Below are 21,694 nucleotides of genomic sequence, written 5' to 3'. Positions count from 1 at the left end.
CTCCAATAAAGTCACTCAGACCCTCAGGTTCTGAAACCACTGGTGTTTTATTTACAAGTTTGTGCTCCCACCACCTTCTCACTATACAGCGTGCACAGCTCTGGGTTCCTTGTGTCTGAACCCGGGGGAGGGCTTTCTCCCTACCTGCACTCCCTCACTCTTCTCCATCCCACACTTCTGCTTCCTTCTTCCCAGCCTGTTATATAGCCCTGGGCTGGCAGCTGGCTCTCATTCGCCAGTTAGGGCAGGTTCTTTCCAGCCAGCTCCACTTTATTCACTTAAATGGGGCTGGCATGGCAGGGGGCTGATTCTGCAGCCCTCCTGCTCAGCACCCTGTCACAATCTCCTATTTCAACTGCAGGGAAGTGAATAGCATAGCAGCCACTATGTTGGCTCAATGCCACTGGAGAATTGTTCTAAACCAGCTTTCAGGTCATTTTTCAGTGTAAACTGGCCCCAGTGCAGGTGTTCCATTTCAAAATAAAAATCAATTTCCAAAACAGAAGTTATAATTTCCCAACATAGCACATGATATGATTAACAGACCAATTGGACACATTTATATAATGAATTGACAATATATAAAAAAAAGAAAAAAGAAAATAGCACAGTACAGTTGAAGGTGCTGACAGGCTAGATTGCACTAGGGACTCACTGGGAAATGCACACTGAATTTCTGATTTTTGTAAATTAGTAGTTGAATGATAAACAATAAGCAAACAATAAAAAGCAAGAATAATGCAGTACAAAATGTACTTTGTTCAAACTTTTTGTCAATGGTAGTTTAGTTTTACTTATGTATACTAGTAAATGTACTGTTGTATGGTATATTTTATAAAAATAATGAAATCTTGTTGTTATGAGATTTCATTTCAGTGCACCTCTATTAAATCTTGGTTGAAGGGTATGGAAAGACCAACAACTCTTTTGCACATATTGTACAGCATGACATTTAGAAAACTGTTGATTAGCAAGTTCCTGCTCTATTCAGCATTTCCAGGTGCAGACAAAAATCGAAAACATGCTCATGATTAGAAAAGCTCTCGCTACTTAACTAGAACTCTGAGCTATCTCAGCTTGAGCCACTGAATTCACTGACTGAATTGCATGATCATTTCTTGGTAATGGGTTCACTATAACAACTTGAGATCTGAGCCGGCACCTGTTGTCACTGAGGAGTCCTCCAGAAAGGCACGTGGCAGTGGTCCTAAAGTGAAATGCCACGAGGCCATTAAATGTTTCTGTGACAGGCAGTTGAAGGAAGAACAGGGAGGACTGATTTGGAAGACTTCTGAAAATGAAGTTCACCATTTGATCATTCCCTTCTTGCATCAAACCTTTCTCGTCCATTCCTGCGAAGGAATTCAGTGATTTCCCCAAACGCTACTCATGAGCTATACCTGAAAAGATTGGAAACAGAGTACTGGCATTTCTTGGACTACTTTTCCATTTATGAACATTTTGGGAATGGAGGGTGCAGGTGTCCAGCAACGTTACATACATCTGTATAAGCGGCATAGCTCTCTTGGTCAATGAATTTATAAGCTAATAGCTATCCCAATGGACAGTGCTGTTTTTGCACATTTTTCTCAAATTACAGAAAATACCTCCTAGGTTGTTTGGCAATGGATTCCATTTGACCGAAGATTACCACAGTTTGCAGCTTTGGGGCGTATACACGTGTACAGAAACAACTCAAATAAGTTAAATAATTCCCTTGATCTGTTCACCTCACAACCCAAAAGCAGAAAGATAGTGAAAACAGGCAGAGATTGTGTTCTTCGGCTGTTTGTTTCAGCTGGAGGGATGCAAGAAGAGTTCATGCTTCTAATGTTCTGAAGAAACAGATACTATTCCATTACAAAGCCTTTTCTGAAATGACCATTTCTGATTTTTGTAGAGAATTGCCAATAATAAGTCTCTGCAAAAAGGAAAGTAATTTCTATATAACTTCTACAAAAGCCTGAACATTGTGTATGTAGAATTGTGATGGGTGTACTCCCCACACTGGTCCTGCAAGAGAAGAATTGAGCCAACTGGGCCCAATCATCCAGTTAGGCTGCAATCTGGGAGAATTAAGCCTGGAAGCTCACCTATATGGGAACAGGCGGGGCTTATAAGACAGGAAATTGGAAGCAGAAGAGGCAGCAAGGCAGAAGCGTGGAGTCCCGCTCCCTGAGGTGGGGGAGAAGAAGCCCTGTAGGAAGGGGTCCAGAGATGTGTAGAGCAGTAAGGTGGCAGAGATGCAGACCTTAACTATTCACTAGAGGGCCCTGGCCTGGAACCCAGAATAGATGGTGGACGTGGGTTCCCCTGCCAACCATTGCAGAGTGAGACTGTTTGGGGTCAGTGAACAGGAAGACTGAGTCACTGTGGGAAGTGACAGGGTCAAGGCAGTGGGTGTGAGGACTGCCTGACAGCATGTGGACATTAGACAGTTTGAAAGACACCCTCTCCCCCGCCCCCGGAAGGGGAACCCACTTAGTGACATGGCTGGAGGGTTGAGTCACAAAGAGGGTGCTGCAGTTCCTGGAGCGAGAGAGGGGCTGCACGCTGAAAGTGGTGGAGTGTAATTACTGGAAGGGGCATCGATCTGGTGAGCTATTCCCCAGAGTGACCAGGACAAGGTGCCATCCTAGCAGTGAGTAGAGCACCCCCTCAAAGAATCTATAGATCAGTAAGGTAAAATCAGGCAACTAAAAGAAAAGATTGTTTCAAGATCCTGCCATAAATACTTGTACATTTTAAATTAGATTTGATTCCTGCTACAAAGACTTTTGATAAAACCTAAATTGTGATGACTTTATACTTCCAAGGAGATTTGTATACCTTTATGGCCAAATTTTCAAAGACGGACTGATGTCTAAATTGGGTTTGCACTGCAGCTGCCAAATCTGTGTGTGTATGAGCAAATGAGGTAATTGCACATGTTGGGATCCAACGGCACTCATACTGCCCATTTTTGTAGGAAAGCATGATGCAGCCTTTGAAAATCAGCTCATAGCATTTCCTTGAGCATGTTATTGAGAAATTCCATGGATCGCAACAAATCCTAAAGTGTCAGTTAAAGTTCTTTATTTACAGAAAGTTTCATGGCATTTGACAGCTAGCAGCATTCTTCTTATGTCTTGAACAGGCAAAGATTTCAATGTCTATTATTTTGCTGCCTTAAATTAGTTGTATTATGGTGCTACCCACTGACACCTAGAAAGGTTCCTAACAGGACTATGAACAGCAAAAAGTCTACAGCTCTCTTGTGAGTGCCATTCAATCTTCTGCACTCTACTATTATACATGCACTAAATTGATTTCCAGGCAGCACAAATGAATACAAGTCTAAAAATTGTTATTTCAAAAGCTGACTGAATCTACTATAATTTCCACAGTGACATCATATGGCCTTTTTTTCTTTTCTTTTTTTTGTTTGTTTTGTTTCTTGTCAGCTGAATGCCTCCGTATTAGTCACTACCTAACAGCCTTGTCCACCACATTGTAAGACCTACAATCCCTTTTCATAAACTTTGTCAGAATGAAAATCAAATATAAATCATTTTAAACCAATTTGGCTTGCTGAAAAATCAACCCCTTTGTGAGAAAATAGCACAAAATTGTGTCTTCAATGACAATCACAATTTGTGGCCTGATATTTAATAGAGTCATTTAATGCACCAATACAAAGCAGATTCATTTGCTGTTCCATGGAGATAACTCTATTGGAGTTAGACAACTGGAAAGATTTCAGTGATGGCAGAATGGCTCAATGTACTACTCTGCTGTGCCTACCATCTACACTTGCCAGCTGGCAAGGAAGTCCCACTAGCAACATACTACAGTGACAGCACCACAGAAATGGAAACGCCACTTGAATTGAAATGTTAAGGGGCTGGGCTGTCACTCTGTAACAATGAACCGGTACTGAAAGTGATAGCTCTTGCTAAGATTGCCACAGAAATTTTTAAACACTGCTGTGGGCTGGGAGTGAGCACCTAGGAAGATGAAAGAAATAATGAAAGTGACCACTGTGATTTAAAAAAAACAAACAAACACCCCACTACAACAGAACACAGGAAATGGCTTTTATCTGTATAGTTTTAAAATATATTTGCCCCTGGGGCACTTTCTTAAAGTGGCATGGCAACATACAGAGGGTGAGCCAGCACAGGAATGAAACTTTGGACTAAATTCTGATCTCAGTGTAAATCTGAAGTAACTCTCCTAAAGTAAGTGGATGACTCCAGGTTTACACTAGTGTAACTGAAATCGGAATCTGGTTCCTTGTTGGATGTGTTGCTTGTAGCACAAAGCCTAGCCCTGATGTGACTGTGTATGGGGGGGGAGGGGAAGTAGGTTAAATAAAAACAGTACTAGACTGGATCTTGAAATACCGTGCAAGAAACAATGAAATAGACGTGGTGCAATTCTGTGGGCTAGATTTTGATCTCACACTGGTATAAATAAGCTGCAACTCCGTTGAACTTAATCCACTTAAACCGGTGTAAAACTAGTATGAGGTTGGCACCGGGCCCTATAAAGAGCTACCCAGCTGCTTCTGCATAAATCGCTAATAGAATCCTTCCACAAGCACCTCAATACGCAATGGGTCTGTTAGGCTGGTCCAGCATGTTCCTTTCTCTGTGCTCAATTAACTCTGCTGACCCCTTCAGAAAAGAGGGGTCTTGTAGGTGGCTAGAAGAGAGTAGTCCATGCATGCAGGGAATGAAAGAATTGGTCATTATGTTTGGTCATTATGCAGTGAGCCCAATAGGGAAGGTCAGGTTCGTCATCTCTTCCCACCTTTTATACCCATGCCACGGTGGGTATAATTTGGCCTAGACATAAAACATTATTAAAATTGATTTATTCCTGTCCTTTTAATTGTAGGGTAGTCTGGAGAGCCGGGTCTGGGGAGGTCACAGGGGACATCAAGGATCCCACTCTAAGAGTGGGGTTACTGACAAAGATCAGAGATGGACATACATTCATTTCATTGTATTTAATATTTAGAGTAGGAGGGAGGAGCAGGCATTGTAAATTTGGGAGGGGACAGTGAGAAGGAAACCAAATACTCCCACTTTGTTCTCCTTAGCTACCTCAACAGACTTTATGACTGTGCCACCACAAACAGGAAAGAAGAAAAACAGCATCTGGTTTCTGTGGCTTAAGATACTGACAGTGTCATGAAGTCCAACGAAAGAATAATAACATGCAGTGATAGGGAAAAGACCTGTATTTGGTTTGCCTAAAGGCTTGTGTACACTACTGCTAAAGTCAATGTAACGTCCATTGCTCAGGGATGTGAAAAAACCACCCCCCTAAATAACGTAAGTTCCATCTACTTAAAGCAGTGTCTACACCCTGCTATGCTGATGGGAGATACTCTCTTACTCACATAGCTTCTGCCTCACGTTGAGGTGGAGTAATGACATCAACTGGAGAGTGCTCTCCTGTCGATATAGCGTGTCTTCACCAGATGCACTACCTTGGCGCAGCTGCATCGATGCAGCAGTGCCAGTGTAACGTGGTAGTGAAGACAAGCCCTAAATCCACTTCCCTGCCAATACAGGATTATTCCTCCTTTTATATTTACTAGAGAAACCTAACTCTAAACATCCCGTGGCAGTTTAAATGAGTCTGATGGTTACAAACATCTTTTTTGTCAGAAACATGGGGTCCGACTCTGATCTTGTTTACACTAGTTATGCGCTGGTGTAACTCCACTGACTTAAGCGGAAAGATATCTGTGTAAATGAGGTCAGAATCAGATCCAGGATCTCTAGTATGCAAACACAGAATCACAAATTGTGAAATGAAGAACAAGGCTAAGATTCCCTGACTGACAAATCATATCTATGCACAGTTGTTGTAGCCATGTTGGTCCCAGGATATTAGAGAGACAAGGGGGGGAGGTGAGGTAATATCTTTTATTGGACCAACTTCTCACTCACTTTGTCTATCTCTAATATCCTGGGAATGACACGGCTACAACAACACTGCAGCATACAACAATGGAAGATACTGAATTTTGCCACCAGAAATGGAAACTCCACGGCATGAAAAAGGAAGCAAAACTTAACAGCAACATTTACTTCCTGAGCAAATACAAGAAACGAAACATCATCCCCAAAGGTCTTGCCATCTATAACCCTCTGACCACTACATACAACTCCAAATGTCAGAAGTTGGACCAATAAAAGATGTTACCTCACCCACCTTGTCCTCTAAAATCCTATCTATGGCAATGCAGTGCTCATGCCATTGAAGAGAGGATAGCCACGTAGGCTTTAAAAACTGACTAAACAGGAAGCTTCATCAGCAAGGTGAAAGCTAAAATTAGCATTGAAAAAGCTGATGAAATAAAGACAAGAGCGAAGTCCTGAGATGAAAAATAGATTATTCGTTGTCAGAGAGAACAATAGACAAGACATACAAATAATTACAAGGTGAAGGATCTAAAGGATAAAACAGTGGTAGAAAGGAAATTCCTTAGGCAAAACAAAGCGGCTACAGGTAAAGAGTAAAAGAATGAAGGGAGATGGCAACATGATAAAAGATGATTGAGAACGCAGTTATAAACTTATTCGGGAGGAAAAAATTGCATGTGTAAATGACACTGGACACTCAAGATTGTGAAGGTGTATTACAGGGGGCAAGGACCTGTTCATTTATCTGAGAAGATTTTCCAAGGAGCATTAAAGCTGTCATCAAGAGATCAGGTTTTATAGAGCATCAAGTATACAGAACGGAACAAGGAACTAAAAGATCCTTAGTGCTTTAGTAGAAGAGGCAATGACCATTTGTCAAGCTAATAAAGTTACCTAAATTAAGTGAGCAATTTAGGCTTTTTACATTGTTTTATATTATTTTAAAATTAGCATTTAATAATAATTTTACAATCATAATATAGTATCACAATTAATATAATATAAAATTGGTGATTGGTGTCAATACTGGCAAATGCTTTGGCAATTGGTATATTATAAAACTATAATGCATGAAAAAATGTAATATAAAATAAATGTAAAAATACAATATCAAATATAATACAAAATGAAGTAACAAATATAAAAGATGTCTCAAACTGAAAAACAAATGTTTCATTCCAATAGGGATCTTATCAAAACAGTTCATTTCAATTTTTTTCAAAACAAAATTTAGTTGAACCAGACACGTTCCCACAGAATATTTCCCTTTACAGTAACTCCTCACTTAAAGTTGTCCCGGTTAACATTGTTTCGTTATTAGGTTGCTGATCTATTAGAGAATATACTCGTTTAAAGTCACACAATGTTCCATTATAAGGTTGTTTGGCTCACCCTGCTCTGCCCGCCCGGCATTTCAGCCGGAGAGTGGGTAAGCCTCCAACCCTGCTCCCCGGCAGGAATGCTGGTCGGGCAGAATGGGGAAAGCCCCCGCACCCTGACCCTGCTCCCTGGCTGGAATGCCTGGCGGGCAGAGCGGGGCAAGCCACCACGTCCCAACCCCGCTACGCCCCTGCCTCAACCAAGCTTCACAATCATCATTGGTGAGTACAGTATTAAATTGTTTGTTTAAAATTATTTAAAACTTATGCTGTATATGTATATAATGTCTTTTGTCTGGTGAAAATTTTTTCCCTGGAACCTAACCTCCCCTATTTACATTAATTCTTATGGGGAAATTGGATTTGCTTAACATCGTTTCACTTAAAGTAGCATTTTTCAGGAACATAACTACAACATTAAGTGAGGAGTTACTGTAATTGAAATGACATTTTCTGATGGAAAAATGTTCTATTAGACATTTTTTGACCAGCTCCAGTTATAGATTTTGCCTTTTTTTAAAAACCCCACACTTCTCACATGTGTAATATCAGTGCTCTATCCTGTGGACAGAAGATGAGTCAGCAGCTTTCCGATAGGCTTGGCACAAATGTCATTCCAAAATGAGGGCTTGACTTCTAAGGGCTTTCCATAGGCTGCTAAGGATATGTCTACACTGCAATTAGACATCATGGCTGGCCTGTTCCAGCTGGCTCAAGATCGTGGGGCTCAGGCTAAGGGACTGTTTAATTACAGTGTAGATGTTCGGGCTCGGGCTGCAGCCCACGCTCTGGAACCTCCCAACTCACAGAGCCCTTGAGCCCAATCTCCAGCCCAAGTCTGAACGTCTTTCAAGCAATTAAACAGCCCTTTAACCCCAGTCAACTGGCTTGGATCAGCCACAGATTTTTAATTGCAGTGTAGACATACCCATTGTGCCCTCAACTCCTGCAGACCTCCCTGCCTTTGGTGGTAGTTAAGAGGGTGGGCAGCATCTCATCTGAGTGAGCTCTGCCTCAGCAGAAGGAGCATTTAGAAATCAGAAGTTGATGGCCCTGAGTATCTACCATGATTGGGCTCCCAATTAGTTTGGAAAATCACCTCTCCTTCCAATGTATCTGAGCTCATGGCCCTTAACTATCATGCACGAGAACGTCACTGGTCAAAGAAAGAAAGGAAAGGTCCGTTTTGCTCCTGAACCTAGATCTGCCAAAATTACAGCATTTTAGCAAACTACTGTACATGGGGAAGTGCAGGGTTATTAAAACTACTGTATCCATTTGAAATGAAATCTCTTAAAATTCCATCTTAAATAAAAAGATGTTCTAAGTTATCAAGTGCTGGTACATTGCAGAGTATTTTACTCATAATGGAGCAGACTGCCAGATGCAGCAAAACAAACACATCTTGAACTATACCCACCAGTAGTGAATAAGGAAATGAGAAACTGCTTTTTACTTTACCTTGGTGAAGGTTAAACAGTCCTTGTCTTGGTCTTTATCCTTTATTTCAAAATCGTAAAGTGCTTTGCCTTGAGGCGGAGCTTGTGGAAGGGGCTTGATACACTGAATGTAGCTGGCTGGAAAGAAGCCATGGTTTCCATTGAGCTCTCCATGATACCAATTCTCATCCACCTTTCGTCGTAGTATGATAATGTCCCCTTTGGTAAACTTGAGGTCACCAGGTTCTTTTCCCTCATAGGTGTAGAGAGCTTTACCATAGGGCAGTTGAGAAATACTCTAAAGAAAACACAACAGACAATAATTTTAAATGAACTTATAATATGCACCAACTCTTCCTTAAATTTTCCAACGACTAGTAGCTAAATGATTATCAGCAACAGATCTACCATGGTGACTCCAAGTTATTGCGATACAACATAGTCTAAATTTCATGCAAAAAATTAACGTTAGTACAATATTAGTGTTGACAAATGAAACACTTAAATGTCAGGAAATGGCAGAGTTAAGGTGAAAGTTCACTATAACACTGATGCATTGTACTTAGGCTGCAAACTACTATTTAATTATATGATTAATTGTATTTGCTAATTCATATACTATATAATACATAAACTGGAATTTCTTATAAAAGTATACATGCAATTAGATAAATACTGTACATACAGTCTTCAGGCTTGGTTTGATTTTTTTAAGTCAAAATGAAATCTACAAAACAAACCAAGTTTGAAGGAAATTGGTTCAGTAGCTTACAAGTTATGAATTTAAAGATATTAAATTGAAACTTTTTGACTTAGTTTGTTAGAACAAGTCCAAATAAATTGTAATAGCATTTGTGTTTTATAAAATCCTCTTAATCCTTTCAAACTGCTCAGATTGCATGGTATTCATTACGGACTACTGTATGTACATACATAACTTTAAGTTTAAAGATTCTGCTGTCTCTGAGTTAGTGCCAGTAGGGAAAATATTTTTAGAATAGGAAGAATGTATTAGATTCATCCCCTCATAACTGATATGTAACCTTCACTATAACTTACAGAACTATAACATCTTTCAGACTGTTTCCCAAAACACTTTAGAGATCTTGTGGCTCAACGTTGCCACTCTCTCTCTAATATTTCTCTCTATATAGATAGATAAGTGCCAACTCCAATTATATATAATAGAAATGATCTAAGAGGGAGCTGTACTCTGCTAGGGCCTGCTCCTGTGCCTACTGAAGTTCATGGCACAATTCCTATAGACTTAAATAGGATCAGAATTGAGTCTATAATGAAGGCAACTGCTTACTCATTACCCTTGGCCTGCTGTCGATGATTTCAGAAGTTGTAACTGAATAGGCAAGAATAGAACAGAGGGAAGTTCAGCAAATAGTTTAAGGAGGTTACCCAGCTCCCAGTTTCCATTTGGGCCAAATCATGCCTGGTCCTTTTGAGAGTTCATGGGGCAGAGGGAGGTGCAAGGAGCCTTTCCCCTGGGTCCCTTTGGGGTAAGACACACCTTACAGGGGGCATGGCAATGTACCCCATTGCCCTCTCACTCTCCAGCTTTGCTGGCAAGCTGTGCAAGAATCAAAATGCTTCACCATCCTAAAGGGTGCATTCCTCTGCATGCCTCGCAGCCCCATGAGGGATTATGCAAATCTTTCCCACAGCTCCTGCAGGGGTGGTGAAAAATTGCCGTCCTACCATCAATGCGGGCCAGTACCTATCAGGAATGATTTGGCCCTTTGTTCCACAATGTCGTGACATTATGGTTGTTACTAGTTTATTTATAAATTATTTATAAATGTGACAGGATTTTGTATTGTTTGTGTATGCATGGATACTGAGTTTTTTCCTTTCTTTACAGTGGCTGTCAGCTAGGACGGGTGACTGGTGGGAAGGGTATAAAAAGCAATGTATTTTAAAAACTCAGACATTTTACAGGATGTTGATGATTCCTTGACTTCTGGGTGGTGTTTTTTCTGAGTAAAGGCTTAGATGTTTATAGGAATAAGAATAGCACCTGAAGTTACACTAGCTAAGGTAAAACTGCAGGAGCTATTAATTATGATGAATGCGAGGGGGTGGGAGGGTCAAGAAGAAATTCCTCCCCAAGTTATAGTACAGGAACAATAGATGCACTATGGAGCTTTTATGCCTTCCTCTGAAGCACCTGTCACAGCCCAATTTTAAACACAGGATATTGAATTAGATGTACCATTGGTCTGTTCTGGTATGGCAGTTCCTATGTTCTTACGATCAAATCTCTCTGTGGGCTGAGCAAGAACATCTGCCTGTAATTTATAGTGCACTATACCTCCATATGGAACATCTATATTCTGGACAAAGTAGGAAGCGATTTTTCATGAACACTACATCATTCATATATTGTACTCATATCAAAAGTCAGATCCTATAGTCATCTCCGTACAACAATATTAATTTCATTATTTTATTTGCAAAGTGGTTAGGCACTTAGGTGTTGTCTTGATTTTGGAATGTGTGTGTAATGGATTCCGCTGTCTGAATTATAGTGATGGAGCCAATCGCACATACCGTAGCACTATCCCTGTTGTATGGGTAGGGATTTAATTTCACTGCCTCATAACACAAACTATCAAATTTATCATTGCAAATTTCCCACACTTTTTTGGTTCTAGGTGACACCTCCCTAACCCGTTGTCAGAGACCAACAGAATGGAAGAAAGCTTTCAAACAATGAAAAACATAATATCAGGAAACAGAAAAGTTAAAAGCAAAATAACACTGCTATAAAACCCAGCATCCCAAGAACGGCTTATTCCATGGCATTATCCTATGGTGAGTTAGTCATACTGTTCCTGACACACTTATCTCTGCTGCTATGGCGATGTCCAGTAACACTGAGGCACTGCCCATCTAAGCATTTTAAAGATTAAAGAACTTGCTGGTGTTAGATATACTGGGGCACTGCATGTATAGTGTCGCCTATTTCATTCTAGAAAAACAATCCCATGCTTTGCTGAAGAGAAGGTTATAGACTCTGATAGTAGCACTGAGACAAGAGAGAAAGTAAGATTTATGACTCTAGTACTCTGCCCACGGAAGACAATTTCTCAAATATAAAATAAACGCCTTGTCAAGTATTCACTACACACGAACCATTACGGATCCAGTTATAGCATGGCTATGCTCAGAAAAGCGATAATGTGAAGATGGAGGTACCCAGGCTCAGATCAGATTCCTTACTTCTCTGGACAATTTTTTTTAACTACTTTTTCATTATGATAGAAGTGCAATGCCAATAGAGTTAAGGGAAAGGAAACTGGACTCTATCCTGGCTCATGAATTATTGGCAGAATTGTTTATTAAGTTTCATTTGTTGTGTCTTTATTGCGGGTGATTAAAGCATGTCCTCTGGAATTGTGGCCGAAGCATGAAGGGGCATACGAATGTTTAGCATATCTGTCACGTAAATACCTTGCAATGCTGACTACAAAAATGCCATGCGAATGCCTGTTCTCACTTTCAGGTGACATTGTAAATAAGAAGCAGGCAGCATTATCTCCCGTAAATGTGTACAAACTTGTTTGTCTTAGTGATTCGCTGAACAAGAAGTAGGACTGAATGGACTTGTAGTCTCTAAAGTTTTACATTGTTTTGTTTTTGAGTGCAGTTATGTAACAAAAAATATCTACATTTGTAAGTTACACTTTCACGATAAAGAGATTGCACCACAATTCTTGTATGAGGTTAATTGAAAAATACTATTTATTTTATCATTTTTAAAGTGCAAATATTTGTAATAAAATTAATATCAAGTGAGTTCTGTACATTTTGTATTCTGTGTTGTAATAGAATTTTTTTTGAAATTATTTGAATTTTTTTCCCTATTTTTTCCTTATGATAGAAGTGCAATGCCAATAGAGTTAAGGGAAAAGAAACTGGATTGTATCCTGGCTCATGAATTATTGGCAGAATTGTTTATTAAGTTATATGAAATTATTTGAAAATGTAGAAAAACATCCAAAATATTTAATAAATTTCAGTTGGTATTCTATTGCTTAACAGTGTGATTAATCACAATTAATTGTTTTAATTGCGATTACTTTTTTTGAGTTAATAACGTGAGTTAACTGCGATTAATTGACAGCCCTACTTAACTTGCATCTCTCTTGCTGCATATTAAACCCATTTCTTCTTGTCCTACTTTCAGTGGACATGGAGAGCAATTGATCACTATCCTTTTTATAGTAGCCATTCATATATTTGAAAACTGTTACTACATCTCTCTTTAGTTTTCTTTTCTCAAGACTAAACATGCCCAGTTTTTTAACCTTTTCTCACTTTTTCTAAACCTTTTTATTATTTTTGCTGCTTTCCTCTGGAATCTCTCCAATTTGTCCACATCTTTCCTAAAGTGTGGCACCCAGAACTGGACACAGTACTGCATACATGAGGCATCTTAGCTACAACTCCCATTAGGCAATGTAGAATCCTTTCCAAAACTATATTTGAAAGTTTTCACCTGAATTTTTTGTTTTGTTTTCAGCTATGTTTTTTTGATGAAAAGTAAACAATTTTCTTCGGAAAGCAGCCACTTTCTGTGGAAAACTTTGTTTAATCAAAAGCCCAATTTTCCAAGGAAAAACAGTTCTGATAAAAAATTGACAGACCCTGTGAGTCTGAAAGCCCCCAGTTTGACTTAAAGATCCCAGATTGAGTTTTCAGAATTGCAGGTAGAAAAAACACCTCTTTACCTGTAAGCGCATCTTATATGATATAGACTCAGAGATCTAGACAGAGAGGCAAACATGAAGCTTGATGCTCCCACTCTAACAGAATCACTTTTCAGATGAACTACATTTTACAGTGGGTTGGGGAGGGGTGCTTTAGAGAGAACTTCAACAGCATAACTGAGAAAAAAATGAAAATTCTCCTTTTTAGGATTCTTCAAGTAATTATAGTAGTGGAGCTCAGTAGTCAGGAGACCACACACAAACTCTCATTGGTCATATTCATGAAATTAATTCAGGTTCCAACCAAGAAACCTGACTGGCCTTTTCTGATCATGGTGGCAGCAGCAGTTGTTTTCATTAGTCTGTATGTTGAGTAACCCATCAAATTTAGAAAGGTTTTAGTAAGTTGGAAGAATGAATTTTTATTTTGTTTCGGTTTTATCTCTCTGAATTACAAAATAGCAGCAAAACCCACACCAATAGTGTGTGCTAATTATCATGAGACACCCCCCTCCCAGCAAAACATAGCACACTCCTACAGATAGTTTCAAGCTTTACCAGCTAGTTTTCAAACCTTTGTACAATCTATTGCTGACCTCATTACTCGCCATTCTCCCACTAGACTCCTCCTCATTCCGTTGGCTCTGTAGGATAGTGTTGTCAGCCAAATTTACAGTCTAATTCATAATTGTAATCCTTTAAAGTTCTGCCTAGAATATACTGTTCCCATTCTCTCTTGGCATACCAGCTCCACACGCTTACCCATTTACACTCACTTTATGTTCCATACAATGCTTTGAGTCATATTTTATCATCTTCAATAGGCACAGATGGTCTTTCCTACAGAATTCTCTAATTTAAAGCAGGCTGTGGCATGCTGTCAAAATGAAAACCCAGGGAACCTGTGGCAGGGAATGATTTCAGAGGGAGCCAGAAAGATATGCATAGCAGCATTTTAGCAGCTGGAGGGGTAGGGAGAAATTAAACACTCCTTTCTCAGCTACTACCCTCTTCTTCCTCCACATCTTCTCTCCCCCACACCACCACCTTCCACTCTTCCAGAATAAAGATCCAGCAAGGGTGCAGTGAGAAAAAACAAACAGCGTTTACTCCTTTCCATCCCCTTTACAAAAATAATCTTCTTTCCTGCTCTAAATCCTACCTTATTTTTTGCTTTTTCCCCTTTAACTCTATACTGCTTCCCAGAGGTTAAAGTAGATTAAAACAGCAGAGGGACCTCACACCACATCAGCCAAAGAAGGGGAGCTGTAGAGGAGCGCTGCTTATCCAAACCTGAAAGAGGGGGAGGAGCCGCCCTTCTCCCCGGCTTCTCCCTTAGTTTGACCCTCACTCTTTTCTCCTCATACACATCACCTTAACCACCTATTCTCTCCAGCTTGTATAGAACTGCTGTTTTTCCCCTCCCCCCAAGCACACTGAGACCTAAGGCATATCTACATTAGAAACTGAAATCGACCTATGTTAGTAATACTGCAGTGGTTCATGTCCACACTACCCTCCTTCTGTCGGTGGTGCGCGTCCTCACCAGGAGCGCTTCCACCGACTTAAGAGGGGCAGTTTGGGGGGCTGAAAGCCCAGGCTCCTGAGGAGTTGGGAGCCTCCGGGCAGCAGCTGGGCTCCCTGCAGGGAGTTGGGAGCCTAGGTAAAAGCTCTTGGGGAGCCAGGTGGGCACGGCATGACCGGGAGTGGGGCAGGCACAGCCCGGCTCCGAGTGGGGAGCCCATGTGACAGCCTGGCTTTCTTGTCAATGTCACACCTCCATGCTAGAGCTGTGAAATTGACAAGAATGACAGCCAACAGCCCATGTAAGTAACCCACAGTGTCTACACAAACACTGTGCTGCCCTAACTACACCGACATAAACCCGACACCTCTCATGGAGGTATAGTTATTATGTCGGTGTTATAGGGCACCTACATCAGCAGGAGCAAGGCTGACATAATTAGGTCAGAGTAAGCTGCCTTACCTCGACTTAACTCTGTCGTGTAGAACAGGCCATAGTCACTCACAAGTGTAGCTTCACAATCAAACAGCCGCTACATCTGACTATGTACTAAGAAATTGATTAGCCACATTGATTTCTCCTTGCATTTCTTAAGCTAACTAGAATTCAGCTAAGAACACGGGTACTAAAGTTCAAGAGGCTTTGTCTTGTTTGTTTTTGTTTTTTAAGAGGTGGAGTTGAGGAATCATAGCCAACATCAATATCCAACCTTTTCTTCTGCCAAAAAATACTTTCGTACAATGCTGAATTCTGCCCAAGATTTCTTTTCCATTTTAATCAATCAATATTGACACAAAAGCCTGGAGCATTAATACACTGAGAAACTCTTTACAGATGACTTAATGATATGTTGGCAACTCAATAATTTTGCATTTATGTTTCAGCAAAGACAAACAGCAGCCGTTAAGCAGGAACCTGCTGGCAAATTGACAGAAAACAACTACGAAGCAATTAAATGAGAATACTGGAGGATTTTTCATTACAGACCCCAAAGAGCAAAAGAAAAAAGAGTTTGTTTCCAATAATCCTCTTGGTGGAAAGCTTTGTACTGCAAGAACTGCACACTTCTCATAGGTCTTAAGTTCTGAAAAGCTAAACTACAGAAATGTTCTGTCAATATGCTTCAAAGTAATGCAAGACTGGAAGACATGTCAAAGGTTATCGGCTCCAGTGAGCAGCAAACGAGGTCACTACAAGTAACAACATCTATTCTGCACTTATCCTACTAATGAAATGCAGGTTCATACAAAACATGCTTTCGTTTCATAAATAAATTCACACTGTTTGGGAAGTGGAAATAAACAGTTTATGATGCAGCCAGTTTTACTGGACATAGCAAACAGATCTTGAACGTCTGGAGAAAGTAAAACCACATTAAGGGGTGTGGCATGCGCTAGCAAGTATTTGCCAGGAAACACACACATACTCTGTTGTACATAAATATCTCCTTCCATTCTCAAAGGAAATGGGCAAGTTCTCAGAATGGGAGGTGCATAAATAATTCATCTGATTTGTTCCCTGGATTTGAATATGAGCCACGAATTCTTTGTTTTGACACGTTACCATCCATTTAGTTCAGTGTTTCTCAAACTGGGGTCGCTGCTTGTGTAGGGAAAGCCCCTGGCGGGCCGGGCCAGTTTGTTTACCTGCCCCGTCTGCAGGTCCGGTTGATTGCGGCTCCCACTGGCCGCAGTTTGTTGCTCCAGGCCAATGGGAGCTGCTGGAAGCAGCGCAGGCCGAAGGACTTTCCCTACACAAAAGTGGTGGCTTTCCCTACACAAGTGGTGACCAGAGTTTGAGAATCACTGTTTTAGAGCACACCTGAAACCATCTCCGTGAAAGACAATGGTACATGACACGTCATAATTTTTGAAATATTACTGCCATTTTCCCCTGAAAATAAATTCCTGAGATTTTTGTTTCTCCTACTGAACCGTCATTTATCTAATTTTTCCTTTATGAAGTATCTCCATGTCCAAACATTACAACCAAAGCACCAGCCTATCAATCCAGTCAAGCAAAATTATGAAAAGTATGCACATGTGATGGATACATTGTAATTAAACACAACCCACCAGTACAAGACATTAATACTAATTAAACCCTATAATGCTAATTTCGTGCCTCATTACTCAGAAGCGTCACACAAATCTCTTCCTCCACCTGAGAGCGAATTCTGTGGTAATGCACAGAATGGTAGCCCTGTCTTCTGATTGGTGGGATGCTGTACACAGGCAGCCGGGATCACTCTTCAGCATATGGTACCCTGTCATGCAGAACAGCTTCGCACAAAGCACATCAACTATAGTAGAGAGGGGTTTGTGTGGCAGAATCTATACTAGATATAACTTTGATGGGGAACAGGATGATTCAGAGTATTAATGCTGGACACGGAGCCTTTCCTGTCCAGAGCACCAATTTTAAGGAGGCCTGAGTTGACAGGGACTAAAAGTCATAACCATAAATGATGGCTGTTTGGTTACCTTTGTGAAAAAGGTGATGTGAGATCTTATAAAAAGCTGGGGAAGAGGGATGTGGTCTCAGTCCAGTTCCAGGAGACAGTATAACAAAGAATCTATAGTTACAACAAAATTTGCAACCTTAACAGAGGGAAAGGAATAAATGGAGATAGAAACTGTCCTACCCTCTGACTCCTAGCAATAATCCCCCCAGAACCATCACTGCCCATGCGGTAACTCTTAGGGAGATAAACAGGAATTTAGCCACTGTGGCTGGCATCCAGCATCTTTCAAAAGCAATATATTCATTCAAATAAAATAAATTGGTATTTTTTATGCAGCACTATTCATATTACTAAAATGGATAAGCCATAGATTTAGTTCCCCTCATGTAGAATACTGAAGAGAAAATAGCACTGATATACACAAAACAGATCGGGGACAAAGTGATTTACTCACAGTGAGTCTGTGGGTTGAGCCACAAATTGAACTCAGATCACCCCAAGTCCCATGCCAGTGCCTTAAATACAAAGCTATTCCTGGTTTCATTAGGGGGTCACCAAATGAAATTAATAGGCAGCAGGTTTAAAACAAATAAAAGAAAGTTCTTCTTCATGCATTGCACAGTCAACTTGTGGAACTCCTTGCCTGAGGAGGTTGTGAAGGCTAGGACTATAACAGCGTTTAAAAGAGAACTGGATAAATTCATGGTGGTTAAGTCCATAAATGGCTATTAGCCAGGATGGGTAAGGAATGGTGTCCCTAGCCTCTGTTTGTCAGAGAATGGAGATGGATGGCAGGAGAGAGATCACTTGATCATTGCCTGTTAGGTTCACTCCCTCTGGGGCACCTGGCATTGGCCACTGTCGGTAGACAGATACTGGGCTAGATGGATCTTTGGTCTGACCCGGTACGGCCGTTCTTATGGTTCAGTTGCAGACTTCTTATGTGACCTTGGGCTGGTCACTTAACCTCTCTCTACCTTATTTTCTACAGCTGTAAAATGGGAATAATAATTGTTGCCCCTCTGGTATCCCCACTTTACAGATGCAGAAAATGAGGTACAGAGAGGTTATGTGACTAGCCCAAGGTCATGTAAGAAATCTGCCACTGAACTAAGAAATTTGGCTCCTGGCCCTGTGCCTTACGCATATATCTAGGGAATTTAGGGGGCAGAATGTAATTCACTAAATTTTAAATTTGGTCTGGGTGCAAAGGTCCTAAATTCCCTGGGGAAGACTGAAGTCAATGGAGCTCTCACAATTTACACCAACATAGGCTCTGTCCCCTGAGTAGTTTTAAATGGATATTTGGGTTGCTTTCAGCTGTCTGTACTAAACAGAAAAGGGCTTAAGAACATTTCTGAATGAAAGACAGCACATGTAAGTCACTGTTACATCTTAAAACAGGGACTTTCGAAAGTATTTGTACTGTGTATCATATCTTAATAGTCACTGATTCAACGATCACTTGACTTCCCATTCACCATCACAAAACATCCCTGTGACAACCATAGCAATTGCTTTCATGGTGAATTAATATTAGAAAAATAAAATATTTTTTAGCTTCTTTGAATGTGATTTAACATTTAGCAACAAAGAGGTGAGCCAGCAGCATGTGACCAGCCAGCTCTCAGTGAGTCACCAGGAAGTGTCCCATGAACTATAGTTTGAGGGTACAAGGCACTTTTAACATCAACTACCAAAGTAGTGTAGTTAATTTGACAATAAAAACAATACCACGAAGAATGAATACTTAATATAATGCTTTATCTATAGTGTAAAGTGCCAGGAACATTTATAGTGCTATACAAGTAATAATAAATCATAGTAAAAATAAAACCTCTTAATTAAAACTCAGCTATTCTGTGTACTAAGGACTGAGTCATAAAATGTCTCCTGGAGCTTCAGGCACAAGGAACTCTCAGTGCCAACTGGCAGAGAATACAGGGAGGGCACAGGGTTGTAGAGGGATCCCCTGGGTCAGATATCTGCATAATAGTTCACCAAAGCGTGGCAAGTGAGGTCTCTTCTGAAAGCCAGTAGCCCACTGGCCATCATAAACATTTTGAAATGTATGTCCAGATAATAGGCAAGGAGTTATGTGTCTATACTTAAAATTATGCTCTTAAAGTCTTGGAGTTAAGGCAGGTCACCTGGAGGTGACATACCTTGGAAATGTCCCTTTCACACAAGATTGCTATGTCCCTGCCTGGCCATTTGTATACTGTATGCCTGTTTGATACAAACCCAGGTGTGAGTTGAGAGACTGTGAAATCTACGAGAGAGGAAATCTACAGGATGAAAAGAATAGCAGGGCATATCCTGTTTATGAATAAAGACAAAGGATTGTTCTGGTATATGTTGGATCCTTCACTTTGGAGGCAAACTGACAGCGTGTCTGTCTCATGAAAGTCAAGTCACAGCCTGACTGGCTGTGCCATTGTACAGCGCTGCAGGGATTTTGAGTAAGCAATAATTTATTAGACATGAGAGTATCTTGTTAATTAAGTCTAGGCGCTAGAATGCTGTTGTGATTTTATTTTGTATGTAACAATTTGTTCCCAATACTTCTACTTGCTACTACTTGAATTTCTATGCTTTGGTAAATAAACAAATCTAAGTGCTGTGAGTTAAGCAGAATCTCTGATAAGCTGGGCTGGGCTGCGTCTTTGGAAGCAGCAAATCTGTGAATACTGTGAGTGTTCAGTGGAACAGAAGTTGGACACTTCAGGGAGACGCTTGGGGTGGGAGGGGTGTCTATTGCTAATCTGTAGAGTGACAGTGTGGCCTGTGAAGCCTAGAGGGGACTGCTTGTGTTGCCTATGGCTAGCACAGAAAAGACTTCCCCATGCTAAAGGGCCTCACAGCCCTGGGTACCCCCAGGAAGTGTCACATATAGTCACGGCTGTATTCTTGACTGGCCTCTGCACAGCTCTGCCAGCTGGCGCAAAGGGAGGTACAATGCCTGCCTTCTCCTAATCCATTTTGGGGTAGCTAGCACCTAGGGGAGGAGGCACTATCAAGGAGTGGATAAATAAGCGTAAGGGGTAAAATTTTCAAAAGCACCCAAGTGGCTTTGGATCCTAAGTCCCATTTTCACAAGTGAGTTAGGAGGGGGATTCAATATGAAAGACCCTGAGCAGTTTGAGACAAGAATGTAAGTTAGTAGCTACAGCATAACTGGTGGGTCAGTCTGTGCAAAGAATGGGTATAACAGTCTGTTCACAAAACTGGTGATGGAATGAGCATTTTTAATTTTCTCCAACAATGAGCGAATGGAAGAATAATTTACATTCCAGGAGAACAAGGTTATTTTGCAGTTTATACCACAAGCAGGCTCAATTGTATTTTTCTTTATAAGGCCCTTGTTTATACATTTCAGGACTCAAAAGCCTTTCAAACTTTTGTTTGCGTGACAATGGCATCCATGACTCTAGAATTGAAATTCCTGGAATTGAAAATGTCTGTAAGCCTGGCATTTCATTACCTGAAATGTAGATATGTTTGGAATCTGCTGCTTTACCAAAATAAGATTTCAGTTTTATAATGCAGATGTTTGTGCTGTGAACTTTAAAAACCTGAAAATACGGATGCTATAAGTATAGGCACGGCAATTTCCACTCTTTCTCCTCATCTAAATCCCATTCAGCCTATCATCCAGGCCTACAGTACTGTATCTATCAATATTTATACATTCAAAGATCTCTCTTTGCTAGTAATGTATTTTTTAAAGCAAAGTATTCTCAAACTACATGTAGTTCTATTTTACAACATGTGGTTTTCAAGGTCAGACTAGATTTCTGACAATGAATTCACAAGTATCACTGCTTAAAGAATTCATGGGTAACATGAGCCAGCTGCTAATTCATGTCAGTATAAAGTCTATACTGTTGCCCATAAGCAGTAGCTTTCCAGATTCTTTATTCTTTAATGAGACATACTATCAACACAATGTAGGCACTCTGGGTCAAATTCTGTTTTCAGTTATACCCATGTAATGCTATTAATCTTGATAGGGTGGGATGGACACACAGTAACTGACAGTACAATTTGGCCCTGTATCTTATAACTGACCTTCTCCTCTGAGACAGAGCTGAATGGCTAATTCCCTCTAATGAGCACAAAGCTAGTCAACTACTATATACTCTGTATATAGTATCTTGAAAGTCTGTCTCTCCTCTTCCTTTTCTATCTCTTCATCATGACCGATCAGAAATTATCATGAAATCCCGAAGAAATGTTTTC

At 40.5% G+C, this 21,694-nt stretch overlaps 1 protein-coding gene across 1 annotated transcript in view; it reads right to left on the bottom strand.

Moving 5' to 3' along the window:
* The window catches only part of SH3RF3 (SH3 domain containing ring finger 3), a 396,813-nt gene that overhangs the window by 113,176 nt on the left and 261,943 nt on the right, over nucleotides 1–21,694 (bottom strand). Inside the window, exon 2 of the mRNA XM_045006970.1 lies at nucleotides 8,762–9,037. Coding sequence (XP_044862905.1) covers nucleotides 8,762–9,037 — 276 coding nt within the window. The remainder of the gene's footprint in view (nucleotides 1–8,761; nucleotides 9,038–21,694) is intronic.

This window comes from Mauremys mutica, chromosome 1 (assembly GCF_020497125.1).
Source record: "Mauremys mutica isolate MM-2020 ecotype Southern chromosome 1, ASM2049712v1, whole genome shotgun sequence".
NCBI lineage: Eukaryota > Metazoa > Chordata > Testudines > Geoemydidae > Mauremys > Mauremys mutica.
This window is presented reverse-complemented; position numbering and strand designations above follow the sequence as displayed.